This window comes from Malaclemys terrapin, chromosome 3 (genome assembly GCF_027887155.1).
Source record: "Malaclemys terrapin pileata isolate rMalTer1 chromosome 3, rMalTer1.hap1, whole genome shotgun sequence".
NCBI classification, from domain to species: Eukaryota; Metazoa; Chordata; order Testudines; family Emydidae; genus Malaclemys; species Malaclemys terrapin.
Genome location: NC_071507.1, coordinates 161,790,574 through 161,809,896, shown reverse-complemented (window position 1 = coordinate 161,809,896; position 19,323 = coordinate 161,790,574). Strand labels below are relative to the sequence as shown.

General features: G+C 41.2%; 1 protein-coding gene across 2 annotated transcripts in view; it reads right to left on the bottom strand.

The window, feature by feature from the left end:
- Positions 1 to 19,323, bottom strand: part of COL21A1 (collagen type XXI alpha 1 chain) — a 212,275-nt gene that overhangs the window by 98,260 nt on the left and 94,692 nt on the right. For both annotated transcript variants that reach the window (XM_054024445.1, XM_054024444.1), the window contains 2 exons: positions 6,979 to 7,032; positions 6,748 to 6,801 (listed from right to left, as the gene is read on the bottom strand). In XM_054024445.1, coding sequence (XP_053880420.1) covers positions 6,748 to 6,801; positions 6,979 to 7,032 — 108 coding nt within the window. The remainder of the gene's footprint in view (positions 1 to 6,747; positions 6,802 to 6,978; positions 7,033 to 19,323) is intronic.

Genomic DNA, 19,323 nt, shown 5'->3' with positions numbered 1-19,323 from the left:
TGAAAAACAGAAACTGGCACATGATGCACTGTCAAATGCACTTTGAAAGAGCTAAATGCCAGTCCCGACTGTTTCAGAAGCAGCATATAGTCCAGAATCATTGTTTTGAGCTGCCCCTATAGAAAACCATTTTTCATTTTGCAAAAAAGGTCCTGCTAATGGAAGCTTTACTGCTTTGCATAAGAATTTCTTGCACCTATCTTGATCACTCTTTTTTAGTGATGCACATCCAAGCCATCAGCTGCAGTGACTTGGTCCGAATTTAGACCTGCAAGCCCCATTCGAGAGCTTGGCAGCTGCAACACAACATCATCCAAGATTGCCTGGCCAGAGCCATCCTGCCACCTGTGGGGAAGGTTGCTGTAAACTCCGCCATCCCCGGAACCAACAGCCAACTGTGACTGGACATCGTCATCAATGAGGACCAGAAGATGATCATCATGGTGGACGTCACAGTGCCGTTCGAGAACAGGACCCTGGCCTTCCACGATGCCCGAGCTTGAAAGGTAGAGAAACCTTTAGTTGAAACCTTGAGAGCTAAGGGTTACCAGGTCCAGACACAAGCACTGATCATCAGAGCCTAAAGAACATGGGACCCCAGTAACGAGCGAGTGCTGAGAGAATGGGGAATCAGTCAACGCTACGCTCGGCTGATGCGGCAACTCGTGGTGTTGGATGCCATCAGGTGGTTGAGGGACATCTACACAGAACACATCACTGGACATCAGCAATACCAGGAGGGATGAGCTGGAGTGCCGATGAGAAGCGCAGTCAGGAAAGTAACAAATACTTTCCTCATGGATTGCATTTTCTAAATGGACAACCAACCTAATTCTCAATTATTGAGGGACAATCTCCACTCATTGATATATTTTGCTTTCCACAAGCAAATCTCTGTACAACTTTTCATGAGTGATGTACCCGAGTATTTGGATTCTAATATCTAAGCTGTATTGTTAAATCTATTCACCTAAATTTGGGTTATTGCTGATTATGTACTCTATGTAGGATATGACTTTTAAAAACTAACTTTGTATTTGTGGATAATCTAAGCACTATACCCAGATGTACAGACACTCTTTTCCCAAACTATGTATTATATAATTTTTTTAACATTAGCTTTAATAAACATTTTAAATCTGACTGTCGTCCTGAGACAGCATGTCTGGTCAAAAAGGAAAGCGAATGGGAGGTTGTCTGGACATCTGGAGTCAGTCTGATGGCCAAAACTGTCTCAGCCAATATTGTTGGGTAAAATCTGTTTCTGACCTGTTTTATGTAATGTCCATCTTGGATTTGTAAAAGGACAGCTAAGCCTCCATCTTGGATACCCTTCTCCTCAGATGATTTAGTGCCCTTTCAGCCTTTTTCAAATCAAGGAGGGGAAAGATCAGGGCAGTTAGAGTCATGTGACAGCCATAATCTGCCTAGCAATTGCAGGTTATTTAGTGAGTGGCATGCCTGTCACTCAAGGCTGTCCATCTGAGTGGCAGCCAGAGTCACACACAGTTCAGCTAGCTGTGAGGAGCCCCAGAGGGACTAGGACTCATAGGACTTTGGATTCTTGGTCTTTATTAACATACTTGCACTCAACTGCTACACACCATTAGTGAGCGCATACTTGCACTGGACTACACGGTCAAGCAGAGACTGCGTGGGCAAGCACTGAAGACCTACCCGAGGGAGAAGATCTACCCAAGAGGGAGAAGATCTGCCCAGAGGACCTGACCAGAGGGAGAAGAATACCCAGTTCCTGAGTTCCTGTTTGGTATCCAGCGCCCCTGATTTTCACCACTAACCCTGTCGGTATCCTGAGTTTTTGTCATTGTGTTCCTGTCTTCAGAATATGGTATTGTAATACCCATTGTGGTTTCCTCTGTTTTACATCCATAGATTAAGGGGTTTAAGGGCTCTGAGCTTCACGCTCTGGTAACTGTTAACAACCAAGTGTGTCTTGCTTATGTTGTTTATTGTCTGAAGGGGGTCCTTGTCTAGTTTAATAACTGTGGCATAATACATGTGTGTGTGTTACATCTTATTCTGCCTCTGTCTTAATAAATCACCCAATGATAGATGCGGGAGGGGGTGGGATCTGCAGACAGCCCATCTTCTGATCTGTGTAGACCATAGTTAAACTGTTCTGGGCTAACAATATGGGGCTATCATGATAACAGTAGCTTTGTCCCTGGGAATCAGGGGATTGGTGAGAAGGTGAAGAGGAAACCTCAAGACCAGCAGAGAAAAAAAAGAAGTATCCAACAGAGATCTTAGACCCATGCTGCCCCTGGAACAAAAGATTCTGCATTTGTCATTCTCAGCTCTGGTGAATAGTTCATAGATTCATAGATTCTAGGGCTGGAAGGGACCTTGAGAGGTCATCGAGTCCAGTCCCCTGCCCTCATGGCAGGACCCAATACTGTCTAGACCATCCCAGATAGACATTTATCTAACCTACTCTTAAATATCTCCAGAGATGGAGATTCCACAACCTCCCTAGGCAGTTTATTCCAGTGTTTAACCACCCTGACAGTTAGGAACTTTTTCCTAATGTCCAACCTAAACTTCCCTTGCTGCAGTTTAAGCCCACTGCTTCTTGTTCTATCCTTAGAGGCTAAGGTGAACAAGTTTTCTCCCTCCTCTTTATGACACCCTTTTAGATACCTGAAAACTGCTATCATGTCCCCTCTCAGTCTTCTCTTTTCCAAACTAAACAAACCCAATTCTTTCAGCCTTCCTTCATAGGTCATGTTCTCAAGACCTTTAATCATTCTTGTTGCTCTTCTCTGGACCCTCTCCAATTTCTCCACATCTTTCTTGAAATGCGGTGCCCAGATCTGGACACAATACTCCAGTTGAGGCCTAACCAGCGCAGAGTAGAGCGGAAGAATGACTTCTCATGTCTTGCTCACAACACACCTGTTAATACATCCCAGAATCACGTTTGCTTTTTTGCAACAGCATCACACTGTTGACTCATATTTAGCTTGTGGTCCACTATAAACCCTAGATCCCTTTCTGCCGTACTCCTTCCTAGACAGTCTCTTCCCATTCTGTATGTGTGAAACTGATTTTTCCTTCCTAAGTGGAGCACTTTGCATTTGTCTTTGTTAAACTTCATCGTGTTTACCTCCGACCATTTCTCCAATTTGTCCAGATCATTTTGAATTATGACCCTATCCTCCAAAGCAGTTGCAATCCCTCCCAGTTTGGTATCATCTGCAAACTTTATAAGCGTACTTTCTATGCCAATATCTAAGTCATTGATGAAGATATTGAACAGAGCCGGTCCCAAAACAGACCCCTGCGGAACCCTACTTGTTATACCTTTCCAGCAGGATTGGGAACCATTAATAACTACTCTCTGAGTATGGTTATCCAGCCAGTTATGCACCCACCTTATAGTAGCTCCATCTAAGGTTGTATTTGCCTAGTTTATCGATAAGAATATCATGTGAGACCATATCAAATGCCTTACTAAAGTCTAGGTATACCACATCCACTGCTTCTCCCTTATCTACAAGATTCATTATCCTATCAAAGAAAGCTGTCAGATTGGTTTGACATGATTTGTTCTTTACAAATCCATGCTGGCTATTCCCTACCACCTTACCACCTTCCAAGTGTTTGCAGATGATTTCCTTAATTACTTGCTCCATTATCTTCCCTGGCACAGAAGTTAAACTAACTGGTCTGTAGTTTCCTGGGTTGTTTTTATTTCCCTTTTTATAGATGGGTACTATATTTGCCCTTTTCCAGTCTTCTGGAATCTCTCCTGTCTCCCATGATTTTCCAAAGATAATAGCTAGAGGCTCAAATATCTCCTCTATTAGCTCCTTGAGTATTCTAGGATGCATTTCATCAGGCCCTGGTGACTTGCAGGCATCTAACTTTTCTAAGTGATTGTTAACTTGTTCTTTTTTTATTTTATCTTCTAAACCTACCCCTTCCCATTAGCATTCACTATGTTAGGCATTCCTTCAGACTTCTCGGTGAAGACCGAAACAAAGAAGTCATTAAGCATCTCTGCCATTTCCAAGTTTCCTGTTACTGTTTCTCCCTCCTCACTGAGCAGTGGGCCTACCCTGTTCTTGGTCTTCCTCTTGCTTCTAATGTATTGATAAAAAGTCTTCTTGTTGCCTTTTATTCCTGTAGCTAGTTTGAGCTCATTTTTTGCCTTTGCCTTTCTAATCTTGCCCCTGCATTCCTGTGTTGTTTGCCTATACTCATCCTTTGTAATCTGTCCTAATTTCCATTTTTTATATGACTCCTTTTTATTTTTTAGATCATGCAAGATCTCGTGGTTAAGCCAAGGTGGTCTTTTGCCACATTTTCTATCTTTCCTACTCAGCGGAATAGTTTGCTTTTGGGCCCTTAATAGTGTCCCTTTGAAAAACTGCCAACTCTCCTCAGTTGTTCAGGCAGTACCGCTCATGGACTATATGGGGGACAGGCCTTACTCAATGCTGGCAAGAACATATGCCTTGGCAACAGTGATGAGAGATATAGCTCCTCCATAAGTAGTGCAACGGGTCCAGTACTGATGGAGTCTGCTGCATCGCAGTCTGCTCCTTTTTGCTTTGCTTCAGTGCTAGACAAGCTTTGGAGGATTAATCCTCTGATGCCTCCCTGTTTCTACTTATGTGAAAAGACAGAGCTCTTCCTCTGAGCAGCCTCTTTCTATGGCCTGCTTCGAAACGTGTGGCATCGCCTTTAATATTGACGGTTGTGATACCCAGATTTGATGCTGCTGTCAGTACCAGCTCCTTACTTATATCTGATTTCTTTACTGAAGTCTTAGTAATCATTCTGCCTTCTCTATGAGGCATTGGATGGTTTGATCAGTATGAAGTTTTTGAATTTAGATCGTCTGAGTCCAATGTCACTCATAGATTGTTCTAAGAGATGGAACTTGAGTCTGGCATATTGTGACTTTCTGGTTTGAGTGAAGAACAAAAAGGCATCTGCTTGGGATGTGGGATTTTCCCAGGCAGAAGAAGCACTTGCTCTGCTAGTCTTTAAGAAAAGTTAGTCCATCACAGGACAAGCAAGACTTGAAGGGCACAGGGTTCTGAGTCCACCATCTTGAAGTCATTGTACAGAGAGGTTTGTATGGTCAAGGTACATTACAGAGGGCTCTTTTCAAAATTGCCATCCAGAAGAGGATTATTCTGTCCAAGAAATTGTAAGTGAAAGAGAGAAGGCTGTTCTGAAATGTTTCAGAAGTTTAGAAAAAGATCGCTCACACTAGAGATTTCAGCAGATAGGGACACTGCCAGGTTCCATTTTGCTGTCATGGGTAGTAAGAGGGAACCAGGGAAGGATCATGGTCACCTCACCCTTTATGCTCTCATGTGGGTGCACCAGATGGCTCAGGTTGCATGCAGAGTCCTGATGGACACTGCTAGTGAAAAGAATCCAGTCTTACGTGCAGGCACAACTACAATGGGATCCACACTGACACACAATCAAAAAAGAATGGACACATACTGTACTAAAAAGCAATAAACACAAGGAAAGGGACCTTCTCATGAAGAAGTTGACTTAAATGTCAAGATTCATGCAGGCAGTAATTTAGGCCTGTGCAGAGTCCAGGGGGCCTCTACACTGGTGCACAGGTCCACCCACACATTCACACATGACAGGATGCTGGCCCTAGTAATAACAATTTATAAGATAGTACTATCAGGCATGTCTTCTTACATGTAATTAAGTGTTTAAAACAGGCAGTTTTAAATACAGTCTAACTGTACATATTTAAGAGTAAAATACCTGCAGATCTTGTAAAAACAATCTTCCTACTTCCATTGCCCTTGATTAAAAGTGAATGTAGCCATAATTTATGTTCATTTAATTATGGATTAACTAAAACAGTCTGCAACAGAAACGCCTAGCTTTAAATTAACCAATGTGGAAACGCCTAGAAGTAATGGGATGAAATTAAGAAATGAAAATGTAGGCCGAATATCAGGAAAACATTCCTAATGGTGAGAACTACTCTACAGTGGAAAATATTTCTAAGGAAAGTGGTGGAAGCCCCATGTCTTGGCACATTTCAAGCCAGGCTGGACAAACGATGAGAAAATATATTTTAAAACACAATCCTGCAGTGGCAGGGGAATAGACTAGATGACCTAAGAAGTCTTTTTCATCTTTAATGTCTAACTCTCTGAAACAGGAAAAAACGTCAAGAGTGAAAAAAAGGAATAAAATCATTACTGAATATTGCCCATTACTGACTGAACAATTTTGTTTAACATGAGAGCCCCAATGAAGCAAAGCACATAAGCACATATTTAACTTGAAGCATATGATTAAATGCTGTGCTGAACAAGGGGCCTTAATAAGATTTAACAACCTGCTTTGCTGAATTAGGGCCCTAATAATAAGGAAATCCTGGGGGCTATCTTTAGGCCTGAAGAGAGAAAGGAGATGGAAAAGAACAATTTCATTAATCATAGATAACCTGCTATTCAGGCATATGTCAATATCACTTTCCATCTACTACACTTTTTAAAAATGAAATTAGCAGTCACATTAAAGGTCTTAACTGACAGTATTATTGTATATACAACAATATTTTAAAGATAATACATCTTATTAAAAATGGAAATACTATTCTAAGAATAAAATTCCAGTTCTGACTTTATTGTCTTGGTAGTAAACCACTTTTAAACTAGTTTCACATGGAAATACCAAGGCCGTTACTTGTACTAAGCAAGGACTGTAAATATTAAAGTAACTTTTTACCTTTGCACCATCTCTCCCTGCCTCTCCCTTGATACCTTGTAAGCCACGGGGCCCCTAAGAGAGAAAAAATATACACATTTAAATTTTTGTACTCATTTCTTTTACAGATAAGGACCAGATCCTGTAAGTGCTGCACACTCTGGACTCTCAATGAAATAAATGGAAATAGTATGAGTACTTACAGGATTTGGCTTAGATTTCCACATTGTAGAAAAGACAAAAGGAGCTTACTTGAATCCCTGGGGATCCTGGAACACCTGGAGTTCCTGCTATTCCTTGATATCCCTAAGAAAAAAACCCAAGACATTATAGCTAACTATATGCAGAAGTTTGCAAACAATTATTTAAAATATCTTAGTTACAGCAACTGAGTTGGTAACACAGACTAAGGTTAAGGCTGCAGAACTACAACAGTTTCCATTAGAATCTCATGTTTGAGACTCATATTTCAACTTTGTGGAACTTTCACTTTTGGAGCTGAAATTTGCCATTCTGTCTTCACTGAAGGTGAATTTTTCTCATGAGTAAGCAAAACACCTTCAGTTGCTTTAGAATTCTTGACAAGCAAGAGAATGGAGGGGAATGTATCACACATTTTTATTTTTCCATTGTAAAAAGACAAAAAACCCATACACACGGGTCTTTTATATGAAGCTAATCAAAAACTGGCTGAACTTTGAAACTCAAATTTGGTTATAGAAAATAAGCCTTATAGACGAGACCTTGCTTTGCTATGTTTAAAATAACTGCTTTTAAAATAAACAGTTAATAATAATAATGCTGCATTGAGCATGTGCAGTTTGAAAATTCTGTTAAGCTGTCAACTATACACTTAAAGATAAGTGACAGGGCATGCTGGCCCTTTAAGAGCAGGAGCAGGCACTGTTTCGGGGAACAAGTGATATGAGGGAAGGGGATTAGGAATAGGAATGAGAATTTAAGATAGTTTCAGTGATGGTAATCTCCGGCATCACTCTCTAGCAACTGGCACTGGAGGAAGAAGAGATTACTGAAACAATGCCCTCATGGTACTTAAGCGATGTGACCCTTTGTCTGTCTTAACAGAAAAGAGAGTTGCCCCATTAATTGCAAGGGTGGGTTGGCCAGCATTTAAGTCCATGCCCCCCTCCACACACACACAAACACACACACACACAGGAAGGGTTACCTGCTCCACCAAAGAAACACTTAAGAGTAACTACTACAGTCGCTGGACCATGCCTTGCACAAAGCTTTGCAATGAGAGGTGACCTCATGTTTAAAAGTGGCAGGGCTTTACAGGCAGCCTTTAAACATAAGGCTCAATGGGTAGTGATCAATGGCTCCATGTCTAGTTGGCAGCCAGTTTCAAGCGGAGTGCCCCAAGAGTCGGTCCTGGGGCTGGTTTTGTTCAATATCTTCATTAATGATCTGGAGGATGGTGTGGACTGCACCCTCAGCAAGTTTGCAGATAACACTAAACTGGGAGGAGTGGTAGATACGCTGGAGGGTAGGGATAGGATACAGAGGGACCTAGACAAATTAGAGGATTGGGCCAAAATCAACCTGATGAGGTTCAACAAGGACAAGTGCAGATCACTCAGGATGGAAGAATCCCATTCACTGTTATAGATTAGGGACTGAATGGCTAGGAAGCAGTTCTGCAGAAAAGGACCTAGGGGTTACAGTGGACGAGAAGCTGGATATGAGTCAACAGTGTGTTCTTGTTGCCAAGAAGGCTAACGGCATTTTGGGCTGTATAAGTAGGATCATTGCCAGCAGATCGAGGGACGCGATCGTTTCCCTCTATTCGACACTGGTGAGGCCTCATCTGGAGTACTGTGTCCAGTTTTGGGCCCCACACTACAAGAAGGATGTGGAAAAATTGGAAAGAGTCCAGCAGAGGCAACAAAAATGATTAGGGGGCTGGAGCCCATGACTTATGAGGAGAGGCTGAGGGAACTGGGATTGTTTAGTCTCCAGAAGAGAAGAATGAGGAGGGATTTAATAGCTGCTTTCAACTACCTGAAAGGGGGTTCCAAAGAGGATGGAGCTAGACTGTTCTCAGTGGTAGCAGATGACAGAACAAGGAGTAATGGTCTCAAGTTGCAGTGGGCGAGGTTTAGGTTGGATATTAGGAAAAACTTTTTCACAAGGAGGGTGGTGAAGCACTGGAATAGGGAGGTGGTGGAATCTCCTTCCTTAGAGGTTTTTAAGGTCAGGCTTGACAAAGCCCTGGGCTGAGATGATTTAGTTGGGGATTGGTCCTGCTTTGAGCAGGGGGTTGGACTAGATGACCTCCTGAGGTCCCTTCCAACCCTGATATTCTATGATTCTATTATAAGCAGGGAAGGAGGAGAAGGTGAGCTTTCATTTGACTCAGTTGAAGTAACATATGCTTCCAACATACAAAATAAGGCCATGTCTACACCAGCACTTTTGTCGGTAAAACGTATGTGAAAAAAACACCCCTCTGAGCGACATAAGTTACACTGACAGAAGCGCCGATGTGGACAGTGCTACCGCCGCTCGTTGGAGGTGGTTTAATTATGTTGACGGGAGAGCTCTCTCCTGTCGTCAATAGCATCTATATGAATAATCTTACAGTGGCACAGCTAAACCGGTACAGTTGTGCCACTGTAAGTTCACCAGTATAGATATGGCCTAAGATAGAAGGAGGAGTTGTCCTCTGACAGAATAGGAAGAAAAAGAAGTGGAATTTTTGCTTACTGTAAAATGACTACTTCTACTGTAAAATTTTGAGAAACTAAAAATGCTGAGAAGACAGACAGTCCCAAATTCACTAAAACAAAGTTCTAGTACCAAATCTCTGTACTGGTAAAGAAGAACTAATGGAACCATTTCATAAGTCTTTTTTGTTTTCTATACAACAATAAACGTGTTGTATAGTCGTGTAACTAATAAACAAAGCCAAAATTACTGTCTGGGACAATGCTTGCCATACCCTTTTCCAGAAAGAAATTTGAGCAGATGCCCTAAAATCCAAACTGGTAATGTTTAACAAAGAAGGGAACAGAACTCTAGGGCTCTGTCACACATCTATCCTATAGCAAGTCTTTCCCTTTTAGTGCCCAGAGATAGTTCTTGCAGAATAAGCTTTAACTGAAAATGGAGGAGCATTCCCAGCTTGCCTATAAGCCTCAAAAATAGCTGAAACAATTCAACTAGCCAAGGATGCCTTAAAAACTGTCTGTCCCTTTATTTCTTATCCAAGAAAAACAAAAAGTTTGTCTGACTTTCTGTAAGAAATAGTCATATATAAATAAAATTTTAGTGCACTTTTCAGATCTAAGAAATGCAATTTCCTCTCCTCCTTTTTCTTATTGGGAAGGATCATAGGGAGGGAAGAATAATTTCCTGGCTGAATTTGATTTCAGAATACACTATGTGAATGGAAGATAGAAGAGGGAGTCCTGACACCAACTTGGCCTTCTGAAATGGCAAATTTAGCTCAGAGATAGACCTTGTAACATGATCTCACTGCAAACAGAACAAATGGCTCTGAAAAAGGTTGACCTAGTGGAAAGATGGAACAGGGAAACTACAAGTAAAAAAAACTCAAAAGGAGGTTCACACAAAGCTAAGATGACAAGAATTAACCTCCAGAGCAGAACTAACCTAAAGTTTGTTTTATTGACTACAGACACATTGGAAACTGGAATTACCAGGATCAGCTTTAATACACTGGCACTCTTTTTGTAATAGCATCTGTTAGTTAAATTATCCTGCAGGAAGGGAGTACTTTATTGAAATATTTGACTACCATCAAGCCACATAACCTACACACAGGGAAAGAGACCAACACACAGAGAATGGATTAAAAAACCAAGAAGAAACAGAAATGACAAGTGATCATAATCTAGTTGGTGTAAATGAAACATGCTGGGGTAATTCTCACAATTAGGGCCCTACCAAATTCATGGTCAATTTCACGGTCATAGGATTTTAAAAATTGTAAATTTCATGATTTCAGATATTTAAATTTGAAATTTCACAGTGTTATAATTTTAGGGATCCTGACCCAAAAAGGAGTTGTGGGAGGGCTGCAAGGTTATTGTGGGGGGTGGGAGGGTTGCATTACAACTACCCTTACTTTTGCGGTGCTGCTGTCAGCGGCGCTGCCTTCAGAGAGTGGTGGCTGCTGGCCGGGAGCCCAGCTCGGAAGGCAGAGCCGCGGCCAGCAGTAGCGTAGAAGTAAGAATGGCACGGTATGGTATTGGCACCCTTACTTCTGCACTGCTGCTGGCAGAATGCTGCCTTCAGAGCTAGGTGCCTGGCCAACAGCTGCCACCCTCTGGCCACCCAGCTTTGATCACAGCACAGAAAAGGGTGGCAATACCATGACCCCGCTAAAATAACCTTGCAATCCCCCTGCAACTGCCTTTTGGGTCAGGACAGCCAGTTTAAGAAACACTGGTCTCCCCTGTGAATTCTGTATAGTATAGGGTAAAAGCACACAAAAGACCAGATTTCATGGTCCGTGACACATTTTTCCATTGCCATGAATTTGGTAGGGCCCTACTCATAACTCACAGAGATGGGCAATCAATGCAGCAACCTTTTTACTTTCTACACAGGTGGCCATCAGCATAACTCCTCAAACTTCAACCTCTGCACTGGTTCCCAGGTGAATATAGAGTTCAAATCAATATCTCTTTCCTGATATTCAAAGCCCTCAATGAGAGTGTACCTAGCTACTTGAAAGATTGCTTCTCCCTCTATGAGTATGACCTATCGTGACAATCATATTCCACTCGAAGCACAAAAGTGTTAAATACAGGGGGCACCTCATGAACACAGGAGAGAACTTCCATGGGAGCTGGGCAGGGCTATGGAACTCACTTCCAGAGGAGCTAAAAATGATCACTAAACTTGCCACATTCAGAATTAAATGCAAAACCCACCTCTAAGACTTGGTTTTTCCACAGTCCATGGCTTACTTACTTTTACACACACACACACACACACACACGCTTATCCAGTATGAACAAGTTATTCTCTCTCTCACACTCACACACCTCTGCTGCACTGGTGTACATCTGGAATAAGTCAGATAAACAGACATTTATACATGTATCTGACTTATTCCACATGTACACTAGTGCAACTCAGACAGACATGTTTCATGAAAACTTATTTTCAAATTGTCCTGGATAGGAACTGTGACACCCTGGCACCTCCTTATTCACCACTGTCATGTAATTAGGATCCGTTTTGCACAAAGTATGCTTTGTGAAGTATCGTTCTAAAAGTCTTGATTTGCTAGACATTAATACCACATTGGCTTGTATGTGCTATCATCGTATGTGAAGTTATGAAGTTTGGCTATGTATGTGTTACTGAAACGTGTTGTGGGGTTGAAAACACCTACAAGCAGCCTTTCAGGTACAACAGTAAAAAGGCCAAACAATGTCAATGGCTTATTGAGGAAATGGACACAAACACAAGGATTACCCCAGGAACTGTGTACCTCTCAGAGACAGCACTACACAATGTGAACTGTTTGATCCAGGTCTCAGCAAAAGAGCTTTCCAGTAAATGGGAAGAAGATATAAAAGGGGGAAATAAAATCATGATGATACCTCACTCTCCCTACAACAACACATCTGGAAACATCTGAGCAACAAAGACTGAATTGGGGGAAGTGATGGTCCCTAAAGGGATTTCTAGCCTGTGTATCAAAACCCAAGCTGCAAAGCACAGGCAGCTTGTGCCTTAAGAATCTTCCAGCTTGTTTATCACTCAGGGTGAGAATTTGCTAATTCATATCCTACCTATCTTATATGTTAAGTTCAGTTTGCGGTTTTGTTTATTTACTAGGTAATCTGCTTGCTATCACTCATAATCACTTAAAATCTATATCCTTTTGTAGTTAATAAAAACTTATTTTATTTTTTAATCCAAATCAGTATGCGTTTGACTAAGGTATCTGGGGAAAATCTTAGTTTGGTTGCCACAAGTGTGCATGGTTCTCTTCACATTGAGGGAGAGGCGGACCAGGTATTAAACCCATATACTGGCCATATTTGACCAGGGCAGGACGGTACTGCTCTGGGGTCCTAGGCTGGGAGGCTGGTGGTTAGAGAGCCTACATGTGACTTCAGCTAGGTGTGTCCCTACCTGTGTGAATGCTGGTGAAAGAGCAAGCTTGGAGGGCTTTGCAACTTGTCACAGCAGCACAGTGTGAGAGGAAGCCCAGGCTGGTGGGTCAGAGGGCTCAGTGGTACCCCAGTCCCAGGTGGCACCCAGGGAGAACCCGTCCCAGGAACAACATGGCTTGAAAAGAAAAAGGGTGGAAGAACTGTAGAGAAAGAAAAAATCAGGATAAGCAACAATGTTCTGAGATGTGAGGAGGTACTTAGTTTTGGCTGGTAGATCCAGTTTTATTTAACAGCTTTAATAGTAATCTGGAAAAGTAAATAGCATATTAATAAATTTGCAAATTCTAAATTGAGAGGCACTGCAGTCACAAGTGAGGACAGAGAAATTACATAAAAAGGGATCAAGAGAAATTAGAAATATGGCCATAGAAAGAAATGAGATGGAAAATTGCAAGCTAATCCATCTTCTGAAGGAAAAAAAACCCAGTCATTCAATCAGAAGGAGAAACACGGAAAGCAATATTTCAAAAGGAATTTTAGGAGAAATTTGCAATGCAATAGGGCAGCAAAAGGACAATCCAGGTTTACACTGCACAAAAGGCATCTCGCATCAGAGGAAATAGAAATAAAAAATGTAAGGCTCTGATGAGTGTGTTTGGAATACTGCATCAATTCTTGGGACCTTATTACTCAAAAAATGCTGCTGTAGTCAGTAGGCTCTGAGAAGAGCAATACAATTATTAGGAGCTGAAGAAAACAAGACCAGACAAAACATTGCAAGAGAGGATCTCAAACTTTTTCATAAGGTAGTCTCTCCATTAAGATGTGGTCTATCTTGTGGACTTCCAGTTACATCCGCACTCGCAGTCATAAGGATGACTTCCCTTCTTACTCACAGAATTCCCATGGTGACTAAAGTAATTGCTTCAGCAAAAAATATTAGGAAAGCATTTGATGTATTTTGTTGAATGTGATAGCTGTTTTGGCCATTTATTTTTTAAAAATTGCTGTTCTTTTAATCTCCGCCTCCTATTGGTTATGTTCTCTCTTCCCTGAACCTCTGCACATGTTCCTCTGTTGCCTTGTCTCCCTTCTCTTTTCCTCCCTGTTGCCTGCTCCTTCTCTATCAATGCACTTGCTTGTCTATTACTTGTTTCCCTTTTTCCTTGCTCTTCTTGACATGTTGCCCAGCTACCTGGTCTTCTCCCCTCGACCTACTTGATCAACTGCCTTGCTCATTTCTCCCTTGCTGCCTTGCACATTCTTATTCCACTGGTGACCCAAAATGGCAAAAGAACCTTCCATTTCCACTTCTTCTCTCATTGTATAGCAATAGGTCTGAGTACAGTCTAGGGCCATTTCACTACTGTACAGATACAGCTGTGCTGCTGTAAGAGCGCTCATGTAGTTGTGTTATGTCGATGAGAGAGAGCTCTCCATCGACATAATAAAACCAGCTCAAAGAGCAGAGGTAGCTATGTCAATTGGAGAGAGTCTGCTGTCACCAGAGCACTGTGCATATGAGCACTTATGCCAGCAAAACTTATGTCACTCAGGGGGGTGTTCTTTCACTTCCCTGAAAGACAAAAGTTTAGCTGACATAAGTGCTAGTGTAGACCTGGGCTAAGTTGGCTCCAAATTTCCAGCTACTTTTACAGGCCTCCAGGTTTACCACTGTAGTGAAGATCCTGAACATTTATTGAAAGAGGTGAAAACAAGGAGCAGACTCAACATCATTCACAGACCACCACCAAGTGCTTTGCAGACCACCAATCACTCTGGTAACCACTACGCTAGAGAATACATGGAAAGGAATAACTATGTATTTCTAAAATTGTATGATTATGTGAGGATTTCAGCTATATGACTGCCAATAGGAGGAACATATCTAAACTCCTGACTCAGTAGTTGTTCTTGCCTACATATAATTTAGCTCTTGAAAATGTAAAAAGTGACAAATAAGGACATATGCCGCATAAGCAAGAGGGGAATTTTGTGTTACTTTCATGAAAGGTTAAGCTATACAGATCAGAAAATTTCTATAAACAAGGCCATGTTAATTAGAAGAATCCAGAAATGAATGTGTACTCTATTTAAAATAATAATCTAGAATGGTAATGAACTATCCAGGTCTGGAGTGGCCCCTCTCTGCCTTCAAAGTAAATGTGTGGTGTTTAAGAAGCCTAATTTACAGTACGAATTTCCCAATATGAAGGAAATTTCAGAACATTAGGGGATGGTACTTGACACTTAGGGATATTTTAGTGACTATATTTCCTGTGGGAAGAGGTAGGTCGCATGAGGCCACATACTACCAAGTAATTATTTCGTGGACTCAAGGGCAGCATTTGGCTGCATAACCGTCAAGGATTGTGGCGCTTTCATAGGACAGAAGCTGTAGAGGCTGGATGGAGCCCGAAGTGTAAATTCAAGCTCACCACATGCCCACAGATGGGTGGCAAGAGGGGTCCTAAGTACACAAGAAAGTAATGCCCAGAACCTCAAAGATATTTAGGCACCTAACTCTCATTGATTACTATTAACTTTTTTTTCTTTTTAAAATGCTGTTGCTGTTTCTGGCTACTATACAAAGTTCATTGTGTAAGTATTAAACCATCACAAATATTAGTAACAGAGAGTCCTGTGGCACCTTTAAGACTAACAGATGTATTGGAGCATAAGCTTTCATGGGTGAATGCCCACTTCGTCGGATGCATGTCGGACGATGCATGTCCTGTGCATGCATGCATGCATCCAACGAAGTGGGCATTCACCCACGAAAGCTTATGCTCCAATACATCTGTTAGTCTTAAAGGTGCCACAGGACTCTCTGTTGCTTTTTACAGATCTAAACTAACACAGCTACCCCTCTGATACTTGACAAATATTAGTGACATTTGGATAGTAAGCATGTAACAAAATCCTGCAGCTCAATGTAAAAGGAAAGACTAGAACCTTCAAAAGGTACTTTATTAGGTGAGACTTTTGATAGCTTTAAGAATGTCAAGAACAGTAATCTGAATACTGAGTTTGCAGCTGGATATCTCAGTAAACTCAACCTTGCCAGGTTTAAAGTTCTTCATCACTTACTGAACACTGTAAAAAGACAATAAAAGCTTTTAAAATTCCATGAATGAAGCTAAATAGGAGACTGGAAAATAGCCCAGACTTGTCAACCATCTGTTCAGAGTTCAAATTTTATGAATTAGTGTTTTCATGCATTCTTTTCAACAAGCAGGTCAATAACCTATCTTCTTTATTGCCCTTAAGTATCCTTTGCGTAAGAGCAGAAGATGCTGTTTTATCATGGTAATATTTTGAGTTCTTCCCTGACACATATAAAGAATCCCTTGGAACAGAGAACAGCCTTTGGGACTGCAAAGTCAGGGAGGCCCTTGAATGTTCTATGGGCCAGCTACTCCAGCCTTCTTTCTCAGCTGGATAAGGGCCCATTACAATTACTACTTAGATTAAAATAAAATTTTAGACTCATTTACAGAAGCTATTTCTATTGATACTGGTCTGTGATAATTTAGGTCAAGAAATTTTGAGAGAGTAGAAATATTTCTCTCTTTATTATGGTACTACAGGTTCTCATTTCTGTGCTTTTGAAGTCAATGGGACTACTCTCGTGAGTAAAGATTGTATAATTGGGCCCAGCCATGCTCATTCTAAGTACTTCAACTAACGTTAAGCTATAGGAATGGGTACATTAAGTAGAGCTGGTGATTACAGCAAAAACAAAACAAAACAAAACAGAGAACTTCAGCGACTATTTTTTCACATTTAACAAATGCACTTTGATCGTGTTTGGATCCCACTAACATTCATTTTCCATGAATATTCTAGGAAACAAGTTTACTATGGAAATATTCAGGGAAACAGCTAATTTTAGAGTAATGTTTGAGAATATTCATGAAAAGCAAATTCTGAATTTGTCTAACACAAGAAACCCAATTCTAAGGGATACACACATCTACTCAGAAGATATACACATACAATATAGTTTCTATATCCAACCAACACTAAATAACATAGTTAAATTGTGAATATTGAACACTTGCAACGAACTGCTCATGCATGATCTTTAAACCATAGACAATTCATTGTAATTATTTGAAACTAAGCTATTTTTTAAATGAAAAAATAAATAAATTAAATACATTCTTTATGTAAACAAAGAAACAAGCAACACTTGTTGCCCCACCATACAGTTCAGAAACAATGAATATCAGAAAGAGAGAGGCAAACTGGAGGGAGTTTAGAGAAGAGCATCAAAACTGATCTGGGGTCTGGAAGTACTCACTTCCCAGGCAAGATTATAAAATACTACATCATAACCTCAAGTTTTTCATACACACATAATTTGATTAAACAAATAACATGAACATGATAACCATCTGCAAGCATATTACGGGGTAAGAGCCAAAAAGCCTTAGGGTGCCTCAAGGGGATATAATCAGGAATAACAAGATTAAAATGAGCAAAGGAAAATGTATGCTAAACAAGACACATTTCCTAACACTAAGGTCCTAGATACTATGGCAAGGGACACTACTGAAAAAATGAAGATAAACAGATACAGAGGTCTATTAGACTGCACAAAGGTCTCCCACATGGACGGGTAAAAGTCCCATCGTTCAAGTCTAAAAAACTAGACTGGAAAGCACTCAAGAATCTACTGTAAGAAACAATAATGCACTGGCTAGGGTTGGAGATGACCTAATAGGTCTGCGATTTGTTCTTACAAAGAACAAGTGCAAATAGCGACAGCTGAATATTCGCAAAATAAGTCAGCTCAGAAAACTGAAGCATTTAATCAAAATTACTTCAATTAATATGAGTTTCAATTCAACAAATTGCTGCAATTTGTAATCTCTCACTTTCTGTATTATCAGAGGTTCATAATTTTCCTCTACTGTTTTGAGATAGTTTTGTAAATCTTTTCCATGTTCACAGAATGTCCATCTTTGTAAATCATGACTCATTAGTGGCAAAAAAATCATGACTGCCAATTCCAAGGTTACAGAAAGACAATAGAATCAAGTTATTTTTCCTCCATAATTTGTTATATTACAAGTTATGATTCTCCTGGGAAGATGAATAGTATTGAAACAGAAACCAAGAAACATGAAAGGATATGCAAAAATGACAACAATTGTTTCCCAAAATTGCTTTGAGTACATCTTAACAAAGCCTACAGCAGTAAGCCTTGTTTCTTCAATAAGAAACAGTCAGGAAATGTATACCCTTGTACAAATATCTGTTTTCTGGAAATCTTAAACCACAATACAAAGAATAAATAAAATACAGTCAAATTCTGGCTGATATTGGACAGAGACACATGTTAGAAAACCTGTGGTCAGCAGCTAAAAGCAAAAGAGTGCCGGAATGTTGTCTATAATCCATTTGGCCATCACTAGGTCTTCTAAGTACCTATGGCACATATATTTGTCAAGAATTTCTAAGAACATCCTTCTGCACAGATTACTCCTACTCTTAGGAAGGAACTAAATACACAGGGTTCAGGGCCGGCTCCAGGGTTTTGGCTGCCCCAAGCAGCCAAAAAAAAAAAAAAAAAAAAAAAAAAAAAAAAAAAAGCCGCGATCACAATCGCGATCTGCGGCGGCAATTCGGCAGGAGGTCCTTCGCTCTGAGCAGGAGTAAGGGACCGTCCGCCGAACTGCCGCCGAATAGCTGGACGTGCCGCCCCCCTCCAGAGTGGCCACCCCAAGCACCTGCTTGCCAGGCTGGTGCCCGGAGCCGGCCCTGACAAGGTTGTGCACATAAGGATGGTTGTGGCCAAAATAAAGGTACAAATTGCTAATGATTTTGCAGAGAAAATGCAAATTCAAGGAAAAGAGTGGAATTAGACCTAATTCCTGAGTGATTGAGGAATGGGCAAAGCCTTGACTTAGCCCACTGGCCAGCCCACAGGATGTGAAAATTTGCAGCTTGTATAGGACAGCAGAAAATTACTACTCCCCTCAAACAAGGGGGAAACAGTGAGGGAATTTTGCCTCAGGGAGGTGTCTAAGTCATAACGCCTCCAGGGACTATTACTAAGATGAGGCAGCTTAGGGCTGTGCCTAAAAGCACAACTGGATACTTAGGTGATATCCATGTCTTAAAACCAGGTTATTCTGATTACTGATTTGCATTGTTTCACTCCACATCCATCTATTCCAATGTTAGCCAATATTTTCATGAATATCTTGGGTTAGAAATTAATGCTTTAGACCAGGGGTGGGCAAACTTTTTGGCCCCAGGGCTATATCTGGGTATGGAAATTGAATGGTGGGCCATGAATGCTCATTAAATTGGGGTTGGGGTGCAGGAGGGCAGGAGGGCTCCGGCTGGGGGTGCAGGCTCTGGGGTGGGGCTGGGGATGAGGAGTTGGGGGCGCAGGAGGGTGCTCTGGGCTAGGTCCGAGGGGTTTGGAGGGCGGGAGGGGGATCAGAGCTGGGGCAGGGGG